Source organism: the organism of the source record quoted next, unplaced genomic scaffold (assembly GCF_019419815.1).
Source record: "Pyrus x bretschneideri cultivar Hongxiangsu unplaced genomic scaffold, Pyrus_bretschneideri_v1 Contig71, whole genome shotgun sequence".
Classification (NCBI taxonomy): Eukaryota; Viridiplantae; Streptophyta; class Magnoliopsida; order Rosales; family Rosaceae; genus Pyrus; species Pyrus x bretschneideri.
The window spans coordinates 1,399,061-1,418,306 of record NW_025999811.1 but is presented as its reverse complement, the minus strand read 5'-3'; the positions used below and the strand labels follow the sequence as shown (position 1 = coordinate 1,418,306).

Genomic DNA, 19,246 nt, shown 5'->3' with positions numbered 1-19,246 from the left:
TAGTGTCAATACATTGCCGATTCGTTTATTAAGAAAGTGAGAGAGAGAGTTAACAATCACCTTCACTTTTCTCTATGAAAACCTCTTAGAACTTTGAATCTCTCACATTGAAGTTGGGAAGAGGGCAAACTGCCATGAATTCTTGTTAAAGAATGAATGTTAGGCCATTGCCACTTTTAAGGTCTTCTCTTTTCTGATAACAGCTTCGTATAATCTTAAAAAAATGTTGTTCTTTGTATATACTTACTGCAGTTTGGTGCAAGTATTCTGTAGTTTTGCTGCAGGTTCATTAATTAATGTATCATAAGAAAAGAAGACCGTTTTATGCGTAAATAGGTGTAAATTTTTAATTGTAAATTATTTTTTTAAAAACCAAACTGAAACCGTTTGAAACCATACCGAACCGAACCAAATGGTTTGGTTTCATTTCGCTTTTGACTTCAAAATCGCACCATACCGAACCAAACCGTGCCCACTCTTAACAGAAATGTTGTACATTTTTTTAGTAATACATCGATATTTTTATACTAAAGGAAGAAAAAAATTCAGCAAAGCCATAGATAAAAAGAAAGAAAGGGAAATTATAAGGTACACGACTGTGCTCTTCTCTCCCACCCTCCCTATATCTCTTGGCATCTTCATTAATGACCAGTAATTACTCATGTAGCACTAGAGCCACAACCTCCACCCCCGCAACAACCTCCACCGTCAGCCCCATGGTCGCCTCCTCCATGGCCCCCATGGCCATCTACTCCGCCCCTATGATCGTGGTGGCCATGTCCTCCGCAGCCTGTTCCATCTCCAGCAGCACTATAATTATAATACGCATCGGTATTCTTCTTCTTCTTGCAAGACGACTTACCGCAAGAAAATATGACAACTGATGTTATAAAGAAGGACATTAAGATCATGCAGAAAAGGAAAATACCACCAGCATTTGGAAGCAGTAAATCTGCATAACTAGCAGCCACATAAACAATGTTCTTGCTGCTCCTAACCATTTTATTTATTTATTTGGTGATCCAAACTTTAGGAAGAGGAATTTGTATACAGCTCATAGCTAGCTACGGCTTTGCTATAAATAGAATTTTTTAAGATACGTGATTTTATCTCCACCATTGCATTACCACCATGGACGGAGCCCCCTCGGGGCCAGGGGGTGGATGCCCCGCACTCAATTCTTTTTGTTGGTAAAAAATGTATATGTTTGCAACATCAGTAAGGTATATCACTAGTTTACTTTCTTGTGACATTACAATTAACTCTTCTAGTTGCTACTGTCAACTTTGAAAGAGTGATCATGAAATTTCTAAAGAATCAATTGAGAAATCAGATGGGAGATTAATGAATGAATGATAATGTGTTATTTTGAGAGAGAGAAAGGGGAGAGAGAGAGAGAGATACTTGATGGTCGTGAAGTTGTCATGCAACATTGAAAGATATTTTAATATGTTGTATAAAAAATCTGATGAATTAATATATAAGTATTTTGTTTAGGAAATTCTTTAATTTTTTTTTAATTTATAACTTTATTGTTTGAAGATGCCTCATTTATACAAATCTCTAACTTTGTCCCTTATTACCATACGAGGATCACGTGTGTATGTTGCCAAGGCAAGTGGGGAAATATGTTCATAATTGGCTTTTGGCTATGTCTTGTGAAAGTGGTCCACTAGGCAATGCTCATAATTGGCTTTTGGCTATGTCTTGTGAAAGTGGTCCACTAGGCAATGCACTCGGTTCATGATTTGATTCAAATATTTGAATAACGATCTAATGAATTTTTACTTTATGAAAAGTGTATAAATTTGTTAAAAAGAAAATAATTAAAGGTCTGTTTGATTAGTTTTTTTTATATTTTATTTTCTTTACAAAATGCAAACTTCATTCTCGATTGTACGAGAATTTTTATGAAAGCTTTTCATTAGTTACTTGTTTGATTGAGATATGGAAAATGTATAAGAACAACTCCACGGCTCTAAGTCCCCCTTAGAATTGTGTGATTCAATTCCCCAACCCCAACAAAAACTGCTCAGCTCACCCAAATCCAACAACCCCCCACCCCCCAAAACCGAGGAATTGGGCCATTATCTCCTGCCTACCCGCCTAAGTGGATCAACCACGTTTTAATTTTTTTCTGATTAAACATGAGCTCTTGGACTTTTCAGATTCGACGATCCACATTAATCGTCTTTTTTTTCACTTTAAACACACACAAAAAACAAAAAAAACAAATGATCACCCAACGAAGTTTAATATTGGCACCCTAGAAATCTTGTGGAAATTGCACGTGGAGTGACTACACCACTACAATTGGACGATGCCACCAGAGATCGCAAATGTTTACTAATATTCTAAAATTAATTTAACTACAATATTTTGTTAATTTGTTTGTGGTAGTATTGTTTTAAAAAGCTTTTTATGCGAATGAATTGTTTCAAAGATGATCTTTCAGATCAAATTATGAGCAATATTTTGAAATGTTTCCAAACAAGTAATTAGCATCGTATTAACTTACCATTTGGTTAGAACTACTATATATTTATATATGGACAACAATCAGCTCACCATTTGTAACCAATTAGTTTTTTAGTACAACGTTAACTACTCATTTGGCCTCACTCCACTATGTTATCTCATGATTTAGACCATTCAATATTTAGGTTATTGTTCGATGATCATCCTTACTAAAAATTAGTCAGACAAAACAACGTTTAGTCACTTTATTGTGATCACCATTGGCTTAATGCATGTCAAGCCATTTAATTCGACTAAGTAAATAGAACCTGTATTCACGAGTTCGATTCTTTTTTCTTTTCTTTTTTCCCCAATATCACTTGTATTAAATGAACTAAACTGCAAAATGACACAACACTCCTTGATTGCTTATTTTTATAAATAGGATAATATTTAGGTACTCATTACTGAGTGACGTTTCAATCACAACTAAAAAAGTTTCTATCACACAGTTGGTGCTTTTTTACTCAGCACTTTTCATTGTTTGGTTCTAAATTGTCTATGCATCTCAATATATCTACACCAAAATACTAAATTTGCAACAGCACCAATAATGCATGGCTCAAATTTGAAATTGATTAAGTTGGTTAGAGTTAGGTGCTCATTTTTATGCATTCAAATTTAAATTTTGAATTTCTATAATTTGGGTTAATTAAACGAGGATTCTTCTCCAAGGTGATTTAATTATCTTAACGTAATTTTGATTGACACCAAATGACAATGGTATTACTATACCAAGGTTTCCTTTTCTTAGTGCATCTTCAATGAATAGATGCAAATTTAAGATTTAAAACTTATATTTTGCATCTTTCTTATTTTTTTCGAAGATGAAAATGTGAATTATAATTCAATGGGTTAAATGTAAAATTGGGTCAAGAGTCGAGATTCTCTCTTCAACTAATGAGACCCACCTCTTTAGGATGTGTGATCTAAGAAGACAAGACGTCAAAAACGAGAATGTTTGTTATCCTTAGTGTTGGGCGCGACGCGGTGCAGGAGCGTTAGCGGAGCCACATTTAGGGCTATCATAGGCTATAATGCAGATGTGTGATCGAGGACAAGAAGACGTAAAAAATGAGAATGTATGTTGTCCCTAGTCTAGGAGGATCCTCGCCGGATCCTCTTTGTGAGGATCCTCGCCGGATCCTCTTTGTGAGGATTCTCTAATCACATTTGTTCATCGTATATCGTGCGGTCAAAAATCATTGTAATTTTTTTTATTTAAAATTGAATATAAACAATATTTGACAAAAACCGATCGCACAATGTATGATGAACGGATATGATTAAAGGATCCCATGATCCTCTCTCGTCCCTAGTGCTGGGAGCATACGTGATTAAGATTTGATTTCCCTTTTTTGTCTTTTTTTTCTTGTTTCTCACACATAATTCACCACTAGCAATAATCGATCAATACAATCAAACATGATATATATATATGGCACAACCTAACCTGGAATGTCCACTTGGATTCCGAATCGAGCTGTGATGGCCAACACCTGGAAGGTGATGAATCCCTAAAGTGTAGTGATGTGAAAAATGTGAATAAATTTAAACTTATAAGTGCCTAAATATAAGAGTGTGCTGGTGAGCGAGAATGAACCCATTTCACACGTGATGACAAAGCATAAGTAAAGTACAGTAAGGTAGGATAAGGATTATATCATCATAGGTAGTCACCTATACTGGGATTTGCCAAGAATCATCGTCGATACGAAGGCTCAACTACTAAAACCTGAATGGGCGAAAAACAATGGTGAGTGAGCCTGAAAATAAAGTTTTAATAAAAACCTTTTGAAAACGTTAAAACCCATCGCCGTAAAACAAGTATAATTTCCAAAATATACATACTAGAAAATACTTACCGTAGCTTGCAAAATCACAAAATTGCCATACATTGCAATATTGCGTAAATCAACATATAACAACCAATATCACATAATCTCGCATAAGCAAACATATCATATCAGATGCTCATCAATCTATGATAGCACACAAGTCGGAGTCGCCTAATGCAACTTGTACGATTGAACTGATGCTCATCAACTTATGCTAGCACAAAAGTTGGAGTTGCCTAATGCACTATGTACGATAAGACAGGGTGTAATCATAATATACGCTCTAGTGCTACCATCACGTGAAGATTGGCGTTATTCGCGGTCACATACGAGTCAGAGTTGCCTATTACAACTTATACGACAAGATGTCAGAGTTGCCTATTGCATCCTGTACGACATGACTGGCACCTACTTGGATCAAAGGCAAGTGTGAGGTGCGAATGTGAACATACATGTCAAAGACTGGCCCTGGCCCTGGGCGAGCACTAACATCGGGTGCAGCAATGATAAGCTGACTACATAAATATAAACATGCCATAACGATTCAATAATTCTAGTCAACATAATAAACTTACCCACGCATCCCGTAGTATTATTTTAGCATTTCACAACAATACAACATTTCTTGTAACATTATTTAAACATGGCATAATAGGCATGAATCAATTCAAAAGCATTTGTGGAAACTATAAAACTTTATATATATATATATGCCTACTCACAGATCAGATCGTCGAGTCGAACTCGTCTCATAGCATCAAGAGTCCTAGTGATGCATTTCGCCTAGAAACGAAACCATTTAACGTAAATATATAACATATTAACATATACACTTATTTTTCATACAAAGTACGATTATTAAAGAAACTATTTTAAAACGATTGAATTTCGAAAAACGGAGGGCGGATTCTGGTCCGGCACGTCGAGGAACCTAAGGAGGGACCTTGGGTTCCTCCCAGCGCCGCCATAAGGTGGCAGCCACGCGCAGCCCACACGCCATCACCACAATTTTCCAGATTTTTCCCTTGACTTTCAGAGCTTATTTCGAGCTCGATTCTCAACCAAATTCGATGATTCAAAAGCCAACTATAAGCTAGGAATGTGGGGAAGAGGTTTATACTAGTTCAGGGTCCAATCATGGCCGAAGTTGAATGGGGAAACGGCCTAAAAGTAGCATGATGATCACAGCCAAATTTTTCAGAAATCTGGAAATTTCTTCCCAACTTTCATAGCTAATTTCTAGTTCAATACTTAACCAAACTTGATGATTCAAAATCCCTTTTGAAGTTAGATATGTAGAGAACAAAACCATACCAAGGTGAAGCCAAGTTAACGTCGGTATTGGTCAGAAAAATGGCCTGAATGTGGCCAAATGGTCACGGGTTCCTCTGCCAAAACTGGGAAATTTTCTTCTTCCGAGTTATTTCAATGTCAACCCTTCACCAAAATGCCTAAACTAAGTCACACATCCATAATCTTGATGAAAGAAGCTAAATCTAGTGCTCTGGGACCTTACCTTTGTTGGAATCGACGGGAACTCGTCGGGGAAGATGATGGCAATGGCCACTGTGCAGTGCACGCTCCATGTCTGGGTTTGATGCTCACGGTCTGAGCTTACAGAAATAAGGAAGGACAAGGCGCAGTGATGATTTGATGGTCTGGTTCGCCTGAGTAGTCAGGTAGTGGTGATGTGGTGCTACCATGTACGGAGAGTGCAGAGAGAGTTTTTAGAAAGTTTGAGGGAGCGATGCAGGAAAAAAAAACACAGACAGAGAGAGACATGCCATAGGGGTCTGGTGTGGTAAAGATCGTCAGAGTGTTGATGAAAAACTTAGAGTGCACAACTCTAACACAAGTGTTGGAGAGATAACACAAGTAAACAAATTACTTGTATTACACATACAAAATATTACAACACACAAACTCTCAAGGACACTCTTTGAAGCTATGACACTCACTCTTTCTAGAGACAAACTCTAGACCACTCACACTCCTCACAAGACTACTCCTACTTCTCACTCTCACTTAGTCTTCCTAATTGATACAAATGGTGTGGATGCCTTGTCCTTTTATAGGCATGGATGGAACCTTGGAGAAGCATGGAAACATCATGCTAGAGATATCTAGATAATTCCACTAACTTCCTAAGCTAGAATTATCTACACTAATCTTGCATGCTGGTATAAACCTTACCATTCTTCTAGACTCTTCCACCAATTTAAGAAACAACATTCTAGTCATTTCTACAAAGAACTACTCTAACTTGGATAATCTAGCTAACCAACCTTAGTGAATGTTCTAGAATTCTTTATTCTAGATTTGTGTAGGTCTTTCAATGAGATGGGGTTGATTTCTTTAACACGGAAAGCTTTGTTGGCTGTCGTATAGAGAGGGAAAGACGAGAGAGAGTGGAAATGAGAGATGAGGGGGAGAACTTGCCACGTGTCAGCGCAAGTGTGGTCCAAAATGTAGAAATACCTCCAATGTTAAAATTACCAAAAGGCCTCATCTTTCCGAGTTTCGTAAAATCTTTGTTTTAGCTCCAAATTGAATTCCGCTTGATCATACGTGTTTGTAGTAATGAGCATTACAAGGATACGCTAAAAGAATGTTTCGTGCGTTTCCCTAAACCCAGGTCAACGGAAGTCGGCACCCTCGCCTCTAGGGGCATTTTCGTCAGTTCACGCTTTCAAAATTTATAAAATCATAGAACTAGAAACGGGTTGTCAGTGTGTGTGTAACTAGAAAAATATAAATTAGGGTTGATGCATAAGGATGAATGCTTCATGCAATCAAGACTAAAAATTATCGAAATTGAAATTATATTTAGAAGTACTTAATTGATGTGACCAACCTCTTATCTTGAAGGGACCACTCCAAATTCATAGCCAACGTAATGAGCGTGTTGCGGCATAAATTTTAGAGAGGAAAAGAGAGAGGGATGACAAAAAGAGAAAATAAACCGAGCAATTTTTGTTTATAATTCCTCAAGTAATACAAATACAAGGATAGAACTTCTAGATCCTTTAGGAATCTAATATAATCTCTACTTAAACTTTACACAATTAAACATGTGCTAAGATTAATTACAACAAGTTTATTAATTTTTAGTGTTGGATTTCATATGGATTCTTTTAAGGAGATTGTTGGTAAAAATTCTAGTGAATATTTTGGTAGTCAGAATTTCTTTCGGCGAAATTTTAATGATCTTTTCATGGGAATGAGTTAGGTGGGCTTGAGTATTGTGTAATGGGCCAAATTTGTAAATGTAATATCGTTATAATTCTCTTGGCCCACAAATTGATAATTTTCTTTAAAACTTATGTCCCACTCAGTATTTAATCATAATTTACTTTTCTTGTTTTTTTTTAGGGTAGTGTTATCTATATACCTCTTTTTTCCTCTTACTTACATTTTTCAATTTTTAGACATCCAATCAAATAAATTGAAGAAGGTTAATGGACAAAAATTAATAGGAGTGTGTGAGAGATAAAAAAAAATATGTCAATAGTATTACTTTTATTTTAAACTGCTATTTGTATGATTTTAGTAGTTTGAAAATTGAATAAAACATCTTATCCATTAAAAAAAATACATACTCAAAATTTGACCATCATAGATACATGTACAAAATCAATATCAATATCAACATCAACAAGAACAACCATAAGAACAACAGGTTTTGCTTAAATTCTTACTTTTTCATTTTTATGAAAACATAAATTCGACCTCCGCCGCCTTTTTAAGTACAGACTCCGCCTCCTCCACCTCCACATGCGGCGCCACCACCTCCACCTCCACATGCAGCGCCACCACCTCCACCTCCGCATGCAGTGCCACCACCACAACCTCCACCACCACCTCCACATGCAGCGCCACCTCCACGTCTTTTCTTGTTTGATCCTTTGTGATCACCACAGGCAAATATGACCATTGAGATAAGTGAGAGGGACATAAGAATCATGCAGAGCAAAAGCAGGCCCCCCGAGTTGTGATCTGGCATCACGATACCTACTTCGCCTGCATGGCCACCACCTACGCCAACGTATGTTCTACCCATTTTTTCTGTGTTGCAAACTAATAACAAGATTATACAGAGTCACTATATATATATCTGTGCGTGTGTTTATACCTATAATGTTAGTGACGTATTGAATTGAAATCATACTGTTCAAAGTATTTGGTTGACAATTCTGACTTGCAGAAACTTCATGAATACTTCTTTGAAGTTTTATTATTCAGAACTGGGCTTGAATTGGATGATGAGGCTGCCAATAAATCAACAGACCTTCCCAGAATCCTAATGTTTTACGTAAGTTAGAGCAAGATCAATTTATTCAACAACAAAGCCTTATTCCACTAATTAAGCATGGTCTGTACAAACTTAGAACGTTACTGCGCTCGGTTTTGCGCCATGTCTTCGGTTAGCTCCAATACTCCCATGTCTTTTCTTAGAGTCTCTTTCCAAGTATTTTTAGATCTTCCTCTACTTCTTTTGCCATCAACCTATGTCTCATATACGCATCTTCTAACCGGAGTATTTGTAAGTCTTTGGTTAACATGTCCAAACCACCTTAACCAATTTTCTCTCATCTTATTTGCTATTGCGGCTCCAATCAGTTTATATATTTAAACAAATGGGACGAGATTAATCCATAAGCTGTTTTGAATAAATTGAATCATATTAATCTAGTTCAATGCTAATCCCCCAAGTTTCAGACCATTAGAAAGTTCTAAGCAGCCCAGGCTGAACAGTAAACCATTAAACCATGAACAGTACATAGTTGACAAAGCTGAAGCTCAGGAGCACAAGAATTAAAAGTTTAGTAGTAGAGATTTATACATACATGAGACTTGGCTACGACGCTCCATGCATTTACTTAACACATGCAACACCATTTAACGACCGGTCAAATGTAATACTCTCTTTTTGGTAGCATAATGATCTTTAGATAGTTAAGGATGCACGTTTATAGTACAAAATTGCTTATCTGATCACTTTTATATAACCACCCGAAATTTAATGGGGCCATGTAAATAATCTCTGTTGGTTGTCGAGATTTGTAGGAATGCATCTATTTTCATAATCTCCATGGTTTGACAAAGTAAGAAATACAATTAGACGTGAAAAATTGCAAAATATAATCAACAATTGAAAAATCAATCTACGGCCGGGCCTTGTCTGACCATAGATGATTGGATTGAAATTGGTAATAGATTTAATAGAATTAGCTACAAATTACAAGAAATCGTGCAACCCGAGATATCTAACAAGTTTACAAGAACAATCGTTGTAAATAGTTTTAGGGTGGTGCTATCCACACACCCCTTTGCATAACTTAGCAGACTCAGTGACTAGTGTCACCGGCTGCCAAGATACAATCCAGACGGCTTCGACCATCTATGACACCCCTGCAAACACAAGGAAAAGATTTGTATATATACTAGCCCACTCTACCAAAACTACGTACCAACAAGCTGAATGTATGCAACGCGCCCCATGTGTCCTAGGGAGATATGGCTTACAGCGTCCTCAACCACCAGATGGAAGCAGCTTCATCTTTTACATCTGTAATCACATTCAACCAGACTGCCATTTTGATCTTCTACATTTCCGAGGAGTTTTAGCATCTTGTCAGTGCCATCAGGCGGGGAGTTGTCTTCTTCATCACAATTGTTGTCTGATGTGTGAGTCAACCAAGCCAGTGCTTATATAGCAGCATCCCTTTCTGCAAGCTGCTTATTTTTCTTAGGTTTCCCAACAAATTACATGCCCTTGCACTCCACCAGTCCTCTCAACTCGTTCGTCTCAAGGTGCTTTGTTTTGTATTTTGGAGCAGTGTCCTGCTTTCATCAACAGAGTTTGAGGCAAACTCATGGGATTGGTCCCGTCTTTAGTGAATCTGCTGTTATCACCAGACTCCTTTGGCTTCCTGCAGTCACGACCAAATACAAATCTCCCTTCATATTGATCTCCAGATACCAGCTCTTGAATAGCAAGCATAAGGTACTTCCCTTCCTTGTCGATATCAAGGCTAGGATCTGCAAGCTGTGCATCATTGCAAGGGTGTAAAAATCCCCAGTACAAGAATCTGGAGATGCTAGGAAGAAACAAACGTAACGTTCATACAAGACAGGCAACCAAGTCATAAGCCCCCCTTTCCTTGCTAATAAACCAGGATTTTGACCCCAGTACTAAAGGCTAAAACAAGAAAGTACAATATTAAACAACAAACAGAATAGGCTCTTATAAGTAATTAATGCCTAATAGCTCACCTTCTTTTGAATAAGCTCATTAACTTCTTCCTTTAGCAGTCCACCAACCTAGGATCCAGGAAGAAATCGATACAACCGTCCAACATTCTCAAATGCCCAACCTAATGGTGAAAAAAGAGAGAAAAATAAAATGAGGAAAGTACAGAATACAAGATCACAGTAAGTCAATTCCATGCATTTGTACTAACTCAGGGTTATACAATTGAATAATCACCTGGACTCCATGGTTCAATGCACCACCAAAAAGGATCAGGATCGAATCAGATACACCAGTGGAATCACATACGAAAACGGTACAATCCTTACTTTCTCTTAAAAAGTGCACAATTCCTGTGTTATATGTAGTTACATACAAAGTATCCAGTATACGTATAACCATGTCAGAATAGAACTCTAGTAGGCCAGTCACAAAACTACTTTTCTTTAACTCAATGGAAATCATGTAATGTAAGGAGGTTTGAAAGAAATATAATTTTTTTAAATTTGGGACGGGTGAAGTTCTGAGCTGCTTATCGAGATCCAACCGAAGAATACAGATTTATAGGACATAGCAGATTAGATATATAGGACATAGATATGAAACAGTACAGAAAATTCATTGAGCAGCAACACGTACAGCTAGTGGTTCCAGTGGCAGCAAGGCAGCTGACAAGAACTCCCCTATAATAGCAACCTGCAAACTTTTAATTTGCAAGCAAAGAGAGTTCAAAGGAGTTCTGAGCAGTTCAGGAAGTCAATATTCAGCAAAAGCATGAAAAACCAATATGAGGTAAAGATGGTACCATTCGCCTGGCAGAACAAATTAATATTAACAGCAGTTACACCACACACAACTTAACAATAACTAATGAGATGTGCCACAATCTTTTTCCAGTAAGGAGTTGACTTGGTACAGTTGCCTGTGTACGGCTTCCAGCCGTTGGTGCTTTATGAGCAGCCCATTCGTGCACGGCCGATTGACCCAAAACCATCACTATTCCCTGTTGAATATCAGAGACATCACATATAGCAACGGCAACTCCACTGATGTGATAAATGGTTCACTTTTGCAACAGTTTCTTAGGAACACTGCAAAAGAATCCTAGGCTTTTAAAGCAAAACATATACAAATACTTCTCCCTCAAACTAGCCATAATATACACAAAAATGTGATCAATAATTGATCGGAAGATATTAAGCCTCCAAATTCATGTAACCAAACCCATATGTTAATTCTAAAACCTCATCAACTCAACAAAAATATCGAATTGGTAAAAGATTTATCAGCTTAATATGCACGGAAGATAAAGCGAGTGGCTCAAAGTACATCACTTTTCTTTTATTAAGGAAATGAAGAAACAAATACATCTTTTGATTCCCTTACACAAGAATCCTACTACAGGAAAGTTAAGTTCAAAAAATGATATGATGAGATTTACAAGAAAATTACACGATACGAGATGGGCTTGTTGATATATAGTTTTCATTAGGTACCAACTTCCGAGTATAAAGCTTACAAGGGCAACACATTCGAGAGAAACTTTTAGAAAAGTGAAAGGAATAAAACTATATTCAGCACCTTTACACCCATAGAAAGAGTGGATATTCACGTAAGCTGGTGAGCTTCAGATAAACATCCGACTTCTAAGCTTCCGGTATAGGTGTCAGAAGCTCCTGACAAAATATAAATTGAGTATCATTAACAAATCCAATCCCCAAACAGGTAAACTGAAGCAGTTAAGGTGAAGAGTTAAGGAATTACCTCTGAAAACCGCAGATGTCCATGGTGCTTGTTAGAAGTTTTAACAATTGTCTCCCATTTGGGACCAAGAGAGGACGTCTTCGAAGGCTGGCTGCTAGCATAAATCTGTGAACCAGAAGAACACTGTGAAGATGAGCTCCTCGAGGAAATACTAGGTAAGGTATGCTTTAGCCAAGACTCTGATGGAGATTTCGGTAAAGGTGGTCCAAGAGGCAGTCGTGAATTGTGGCCCTTGGAACTTTCTTGATTACCAAATTTCACAAGTCGTTGACTTTCTAAATCAATCTTTCCTCCATTGGCCACTTTTGAGCTGGTCAATGTAATAGACTTCTGAACATGGCTACGGGAACTTTCTTCTGTTCCTGATTTTCTAGACTGTTGGCTTTTTAAATCACTCTTTTTCTCATCATTCAGTTTCGCCCTTGTCAATGTAATACAATCCTGAGTAAGCCCATTAAAATTTTCCCAATGAACTGATTTCTCTAAATGTTGGCTTTTCAAGTTACACCTTTCTTGTTCAGCCACTTTTGAGCTTGCGAATTTGCTAGAATCCTGACCCGATAAAAAACCATTTCTCATGTCTGTTTGATCATCCTTCTTGGATCTGCCAGACCAAGATAGAAAGCTGGAGTCAGGAGACTCCAAACTTTGAAATGGCACTATTGCCTTTTCATTTCCATCACCCAAGCACTCAATATCTTGGAATGAAAACTCTGCCGAAGGGGTTTCTTTCACTTCATTACTTTTCTCAGGAATTTCAATATCATTCCCTCTGTACTGAATAATATGGCCCTTTGTATCTGAGGAATGTGACTTCGACTTCGGAGATTTTACAGTATGCACAAAATCAATATACAGATTCTTCTCAAATACAGGACTCCCTGGGCCCATTTCCCATTGAGTAACATTCTCAGTGGCCAATAATTCCCTAAAATTGTTGTGGCCTTTTCGATACTTTCCAGAGCTAATAGTATCTCTGGAATTCTTCGCTTTTTCAGGAAGACCAAGAAAACCTTTTTCTTCATGATGAAAGCATTCCTTTCGATAGGGTGATATGTTACTACCCTGCTGACGCCTATATACAGGTGACCCATCTAATTTCTGACATTCGCTTATTTTGATCTGGTTGGATTCACATTTCAAATCATTCCTATCTTCAGGCATCCCAGCTTCCTGATGTCCATCACCCCCAGAATGCTAGAGAAAATATAGAAATTGTTCAATAAAGATTCTTGAAGTGATAATAACACATGGAAAACCGGGGAAACGCAAGTAAATAAGGCAAAGTACCTCGTTTTTAGCTTCTCTGTAAGCACTGGCATAGGAAGATTTAGCTCGCAGTCTACTAACTGAAGAAATGGGTGATTGCGGTTGCCCTCTCATACCTGGGACAAGGTTCAGAAGGCAAAAAAAAAAAAAAAATTTTTAAATCAAGAAATGACTCACAAACTTTACCTAATAAATTTTCAGATCCTTATATAATCACCTTCATTCTCACTTTTGCCCCAGCTATATCTTGAACATTATGTGGCAAATCATTTGGCCTATATTGATTAAGTGGATGTTGCTTAACCCCGCTCGCTACCTTCTTCATCCCTCTTGGTTGCTCTTGAGAAATTGCTTGCTCTCGTGCAACTGGTTGCTTCCTGGTAGCATATTGAGGTGTGTCTGAAACCATTGCTTTTGCTGCAGGCAAGAACCGACCCATCATGAAGTCACGAGTCTGTGGATCTGTTGAGAAGGTTCCACATGGTTTGGCATCTGGACCGTCCAGTCCACTCAAACCACTTATACTACAGTTATAATAGAATGATTCACTCCTCGAAAGTGTGTCAGGTGCATCTAAATAGGTCTCATCACCATCCTCTGAATCAGCAATATCCTTATCATCCATCCCCTCTTTAAGGCTGTCACACTTGGTAACTTCTTTTGTATCAAAGGTTGAAACATTGTTAAAATCAGAATGTACATTTCCAGTTGGGGACTGAGCAGTTGTAGTGCGTTTAGAACATTTATCCAATGCTTGCTTCTTAGCATTCAAAACCCTTCCAGGTGGAAGCCTTGGCGTAGTGGGAGGCTGTTCAAGACCCCGAGTTTGTGAATTTCTTTCATCCTTGGGTCTTCCCGGGACTTTCTCCCATACAAAAGGAACAGTACCTGGGTGCCCCACTGGACCTGATTTCAGTTCTGATTTGTAAAAGGGAAGAGGAGGAAGTTTGGGTATTGACTTATCAGTCTTCCTTTTGTCATCAGCTTCGAAGGTGACTGCTGTAGGTGAAAATCGTCTCACAGACAGAAGTGGCTGATTAAGATCTAACTGCTTCTCTTCCATCATATTCTTTAGCATCGTGTACTATAGTTTTCTTTCCTGCAAAGCACCCTGTTCTCATCAAATTACATTCCAAAGAAGAAAAGAAACTAAGGAACGTGAGTAGCTACATATCAGAGATGTATATAAACTAATCTAGTGTGTGGCAGTGTCGGATTTAAAGGTCCAATATAAAGGCAAGTAAGAAAACTAAATCTACTAAAACAAGTCTATGAACCAACAACTGATAAATAAGCCGAGCAATCCTTGCGAAAACAAAGTGTAAATACCAACTGAAAGTTGATTTGAGTTCAATAAAACATACTAACTTGGAAACTTCAGACACTCTTTCCACAGTTTTTTCGGTTTGATACCAAAAATGTCAACGAGCAGTAAACACTTTCGACACTTCAGGAAAACAGACTTATTTAATTTCAAACGACTCGAGATGAATCGACTGTCATCTAAATGACACTTTCATGATTATTTTGCATGTGTTGCATCACAAGAATTTAGACAAACAAAGATTTCCAAACAAACAGTATCTATTTCAATGTACTGCCAAATCGAGCATTGCTTTTCCTCCCAAGCTACCAAGTTTTTGAATTAAAACTCCCTTAACTCATGCCGACGTGCTAATTAACCGACTTAATATCTAACAAAATGAAGTTAAAATCAGACATTGTTTGAGATCCACTATTTTCGTCAAGCTAAATACTAGTCCTCGATGTGGCTTTACACTCACCCGAAAGCCCAAAAGCAAATAAACCAATTGGACTTGAACTTTCACTACTGGCCACCAAAGATTTATAAAGTCAATGTAGCATCAACCAACAAAACTCTGGAGTAATTAAGGTAACATTCTCATCATTTTCTTTCCTTTTCTTCTTTCTCAGCAGCCAAACAGAAGGTTAGGTACACTCTGTGAAAGTGACTGGTCCTATTCTTTCTTTCTGGTCAAATAGTAAATACCCAAAGACCTAAGTGCTTTAATGGGCAAATTAAATTCCTAATATTCTAATTAATCAACAATAATTACAGCACCCCAGTACAAAATTCAAACACTTGATTCCTTGCAGCACTTCATTACCAACATCAAAATCTTTAATCCTCAAACAAATTCTTGCGCTTTAATCCAAGCTAATTAATAAAAATACTAAATTTTGAATCTTTATTGAAGCAATTAAACAAAACTAAAAAACCCATTTGATCAGAAACAAGGAACAACTCAACCATCAAATCCACGCTCAGATATCTTTCGGATACATATTTCTTTTTTCAAAAAAATTTGAAAAAAAAAAAAAGAAGAAGAAGGAGAAAGAAGAAGAGCAACAAAATTGCAGTGAAAAGTTAGAGAAACACTGACCCTGATGAGAGAGGACGCGAGAGAGAGAGAAACCAGGTCGTCGGAGTGGTTCTTGGAAAGACTAGCAAATGAGAATTCCTCCTCCACAAGTCACAGAAAGAGAGGGCATGGAATGGAAGAGAGAGTCGAAGACAGATTTTATGAGAATCAATACCTAATCGTACTAGGAATTAAGAGAAATGTCACAGACAGAATAGAGAGTAGGGAAAGAATTAGAATAAAGGGGAAGAGAGAGAGAGAGAGAGAGTGAGAGAGAGAGGAGAGGAGAGAGAAACTGGTTTGTACGCTTGTGTTATTAATACTTGGCTGCAGAGCAGAGCAGAGCTTACCCGCCGACGATGAAATGCCAAATTTGAACACAGAGATAAATATATTAATAAAATAATGATTTCTTCTTTGGGCAAAAACGAATATTTGTTTTTTTTTTTTTGGAAAAATATAATGATATTTGGGTTTTTATAACAAATGGTTTATTGAAATTGATCAAACTCATCATTATGATCATTCATTTTCAAAATCAATTAATGCCCTCCTTAACATTCACTACCGCCCATCAAGTTGGTTCTTCCATTTTGATTCTATTAATTATTCGGTTAGTTTGTATGTGGGATCCACAAATCCAATAAAATTGTGACACGTTGATTACACAAAAGAATGATTTTTATAGCAAATGGTCTCTAACATTGACCAAACTTCTCATTTTGGTTCCTGAGTTTAAAAAACCGATAAATTTAGTCCTTGACTTTTACCAATTGAGTCATTCCATGTCACGCCCCGACCAGCGAATAAAGACCATTCATGAGCTAGGGAATGAGTCATATCTTAGCTATAGAAATAAATTCATCTTCCCTTTCATATTACCTCTTTATCTTTCTTCTACATATTGTTCAGGCTTTAAGCCATCTTTCATTGTATTTGTAAGTTTCTCATATATAGTGAAATACAATGAAAGCAAACCCCAGTGGATGTAGTTGATTTGACGAACCACTTAATTCTTGTATTGTTTATGCATTTCTATTTTGGAGATCATTGTCATAAGAAGCACTCACACCAAACTATCAAAAATATCCATTTACTTCCCTTGAGAATGTTGTAAAATAAGGGACAAATCCCATAAAATGCATGAGAGCTCACCCAACAGATTGCTCTATGGAACTAAAATGGATTTATGCATCAATATCACCTAGAGAGAGATAGAGTAAAATGGTAAAGCAATAGTTTTCAATTAAATTGTTTTGTGTTATTCATACTATATATATTATTGATAATATAATTTTGGCTACTAACAGTTTGATTAGTGTTGCAGATGTTATTGAGCAAGTGATTATTGATATCTATGTGAACATGACATATACATATTGTAACATCTCACATCGCCTAGGGGAGTGGATCTTGTAAGCCTTATTTGTATATTCTCATATATACCTAGCACGAGGCATTTTGGGAGCTCACTGGCTTCGGGTTCCGTAGGAACTCCGAAGTTAAGTGAGTTCGTGCGAGAGCAATCTTAGGATGGATGACCCACCGGGAAGTTCTCGTGTGAGTTCCCATAAACAAAATCGTAAGGGTGTGGTTAAGGCCCAAAGCGGACAATATCGTGCTACAGTGAAGTCAAGCCAGGGATGTGGTGGGGGCCCAGGTCAGGATGTGACAATTTGGTATCAGAGCCAATCCCTGGCCGGAAGTGTGTTGACGAAGACGTCAAGCCCCTAAGGGGGGTGGATTGTAACATCCCACGTCGGGCCCCTAAGGGGAGTGGATTGTAACATCCCACATCGCTCGGGGGAGTGGATCATGTAAGCCTTATTTGCATATTCTCATCTCTACCTAGCACGAGGCATTTTGGGAGGTTACTGGCTTCGAGTTTCGTAGAAACTTCAAAGTTAAACTAGTTCGTGCGAGAGCAATCCTAGGATGGGTGACCCACTGAGAAATTCTCGTGTGAGTTCCTATAAATAAAACCGTGAGGGTATGGTCGGGGTCCAAAGCGGACAATATTGTGCTACAGTGGAGTTGAGCCTGGGATGTGGTGGTGACACATATGCATTGCAAAGCAAGAAAAAAAGTTCAGTTGTGGTGGGGGCTCGTCCTAAATTATTATATATTTTCTCCCCGAGTGTGTAAAGTGACGAATATGATTCATTGGCTTAGTGACGTGGATGTGAATATGCAGTTTTAAATTATTATTTCTACCGTCGTAATTAAATCATACTCGACGTCAGAAGCGTGTTGACGTAAGTTAGGGTCGAATCGGTTTTCTAATGGAAAGTTACGACAATTAAAGAACGAGAATGGGTATAAATATATTTTAGGGTGGATTATATCTATTCTTGTCCACCAATCACCTTATTCCCTACTTTATTGGCCCCAATCAGACTTTGGGTTTGTTTTATTTTTCCTTTGGGCCAACTGAAACCTAACTTTATCTCCCTCTTTCTCATGGCAGCCCAATCAGGGCTTATTATCATTTTCTTCTAGCCAATCCCATACGTGCACACACGTACGCATACCCTTACCATCTTACCTCTTCCCGATCCTTCTCCTTTGTCCGTACACCCGAGAGCACACCCACACTCAAACTATACCAAAACTTCACAGATCAAACTCATGATTTCCACCTTTACACTCCTCTCGAGCTCTAGAATCTCATGATACCATTCGCTAGGTGAGTTAACGTGTTTTAACTGGAGGAACCATAACCTCCGGCAAGGTGTCTTTTTACTTTGGTGTGATCGTGGCCTTTTTCCAAGATTTTAAGGCTCAAGGAGGTTCCTAATCGACTCTATAGGACCCTAGGCTAGTTTTGGAGTAGTTAGATGTCGGGACACACGAGTTCAAAGGATTCCAGTTTTGGCCGGTTTTTCCAAGGGTTTTTCCGACCATTTTCCATTGGTTTTTGGACTCTTAATATGTATGATCATGTTATGCTCTTCAAGACCTTCAGATTCATATAAATTTCATGGATTTTGGTTGAGAATTGAAGTAGATATTAAGTTTTAAATATTTTCCAGAAACCAGCGAGTATAGACGACGGCTCCGGCAAGGTCCACCGGAGAAGAATGAGAATATTCCATTAACTTTAATGGAATATTCTAACGGTGTCAGGTAATACCATTAGTTTTTAACGGAATATTCCCTAATGCTGTTAGGGATTCCGTCAGTGTGCCAGGCACATGCCTGCGCGTGGCCAACGTGTGTAG

The 19,246-nt window shown here is 37.8% G+C and overlaps 3 protein-coding genes across 12 annotated transcripts; all 3 read right to left on the bottom strand.

Annotated features, from left to right (window-relative positions):
* Window positions 1-659: 659 nt before the first annotated feature.
* Window positions 660-8,415, bottom strand: LOC108868132 (loricrin-like). The gene is made up of 2 exons (XM_018650525.2): window positions 8,106-8,415; window positions 660-880 (listed from the first exon to the last, which is right to left on the bottom strand). Exons 1-2 carry the CDS (start codon window positions 8,413-8,415, stop codon window positions 660-662), a joined length of 531 nt encoding a protein of 176 aa, XP_018506041.2.
* A 1,092-nt stretch (window positions 8,416-9,507) lies between these two features.
* On the bottom strand, window positions 9,508-16,361 carry LOC103959880. Of its 10 annotated transcripts, XR_007254610.1 has the most exons (10): window positions 16,047-16,360; window positions 13,859-14,740; window positions 13,663-13,757; window positions 12,373-13,569; window positions 12,190-12,284; window positions 11,414-11,611; window positions 11,248-11,311; window positions 10,846-10,961; window positions 10,632-10,732; window positions 9,508-10,404 (listed from the first exon to the last, which is right to left on the bottom strand). XR_007254610.1 is itself a non-coding variant. In XM_009372250.3 (5 exons), the coding sequence occupies exons 3-5, from the start codon at window positions 13,753-13,755 to the stop codon at window positions 12,255-12,257; spliced, it is 1,320 nt and encodes a 439-aa protein (XP_009370525.2). In that variant the 5' UTR covers window positions 13,756-13,757; window positions 13,859-14,740; window positions 16,047-16,359; the 3' UTR covers window positions 11,916-12,254. The 10 variants fall into 10 exon arrangements, 1 of the variants encoding a protein (XP_009370525.2); XR_007254609.1 differs by having other exon boundaries at window positions 11,248-11,611; XR_669135.3 differs by having other exon boundaries at window positions 10,846-11,311.
* On the bottom strand, window positions 13,847-14,719 carry LOC125472694. The gene has a single exon (XM_048574413.1). The coding sequence runs from the start codon at window positions 14,717-14,719 to the stop codon at window positions 13,847-13,849; it is 873 nt and encodes a 290-aa protein (XP_048430370.1).
* Window positions 16,362-19,246: the final 2,885 nt, after the last annotated feature.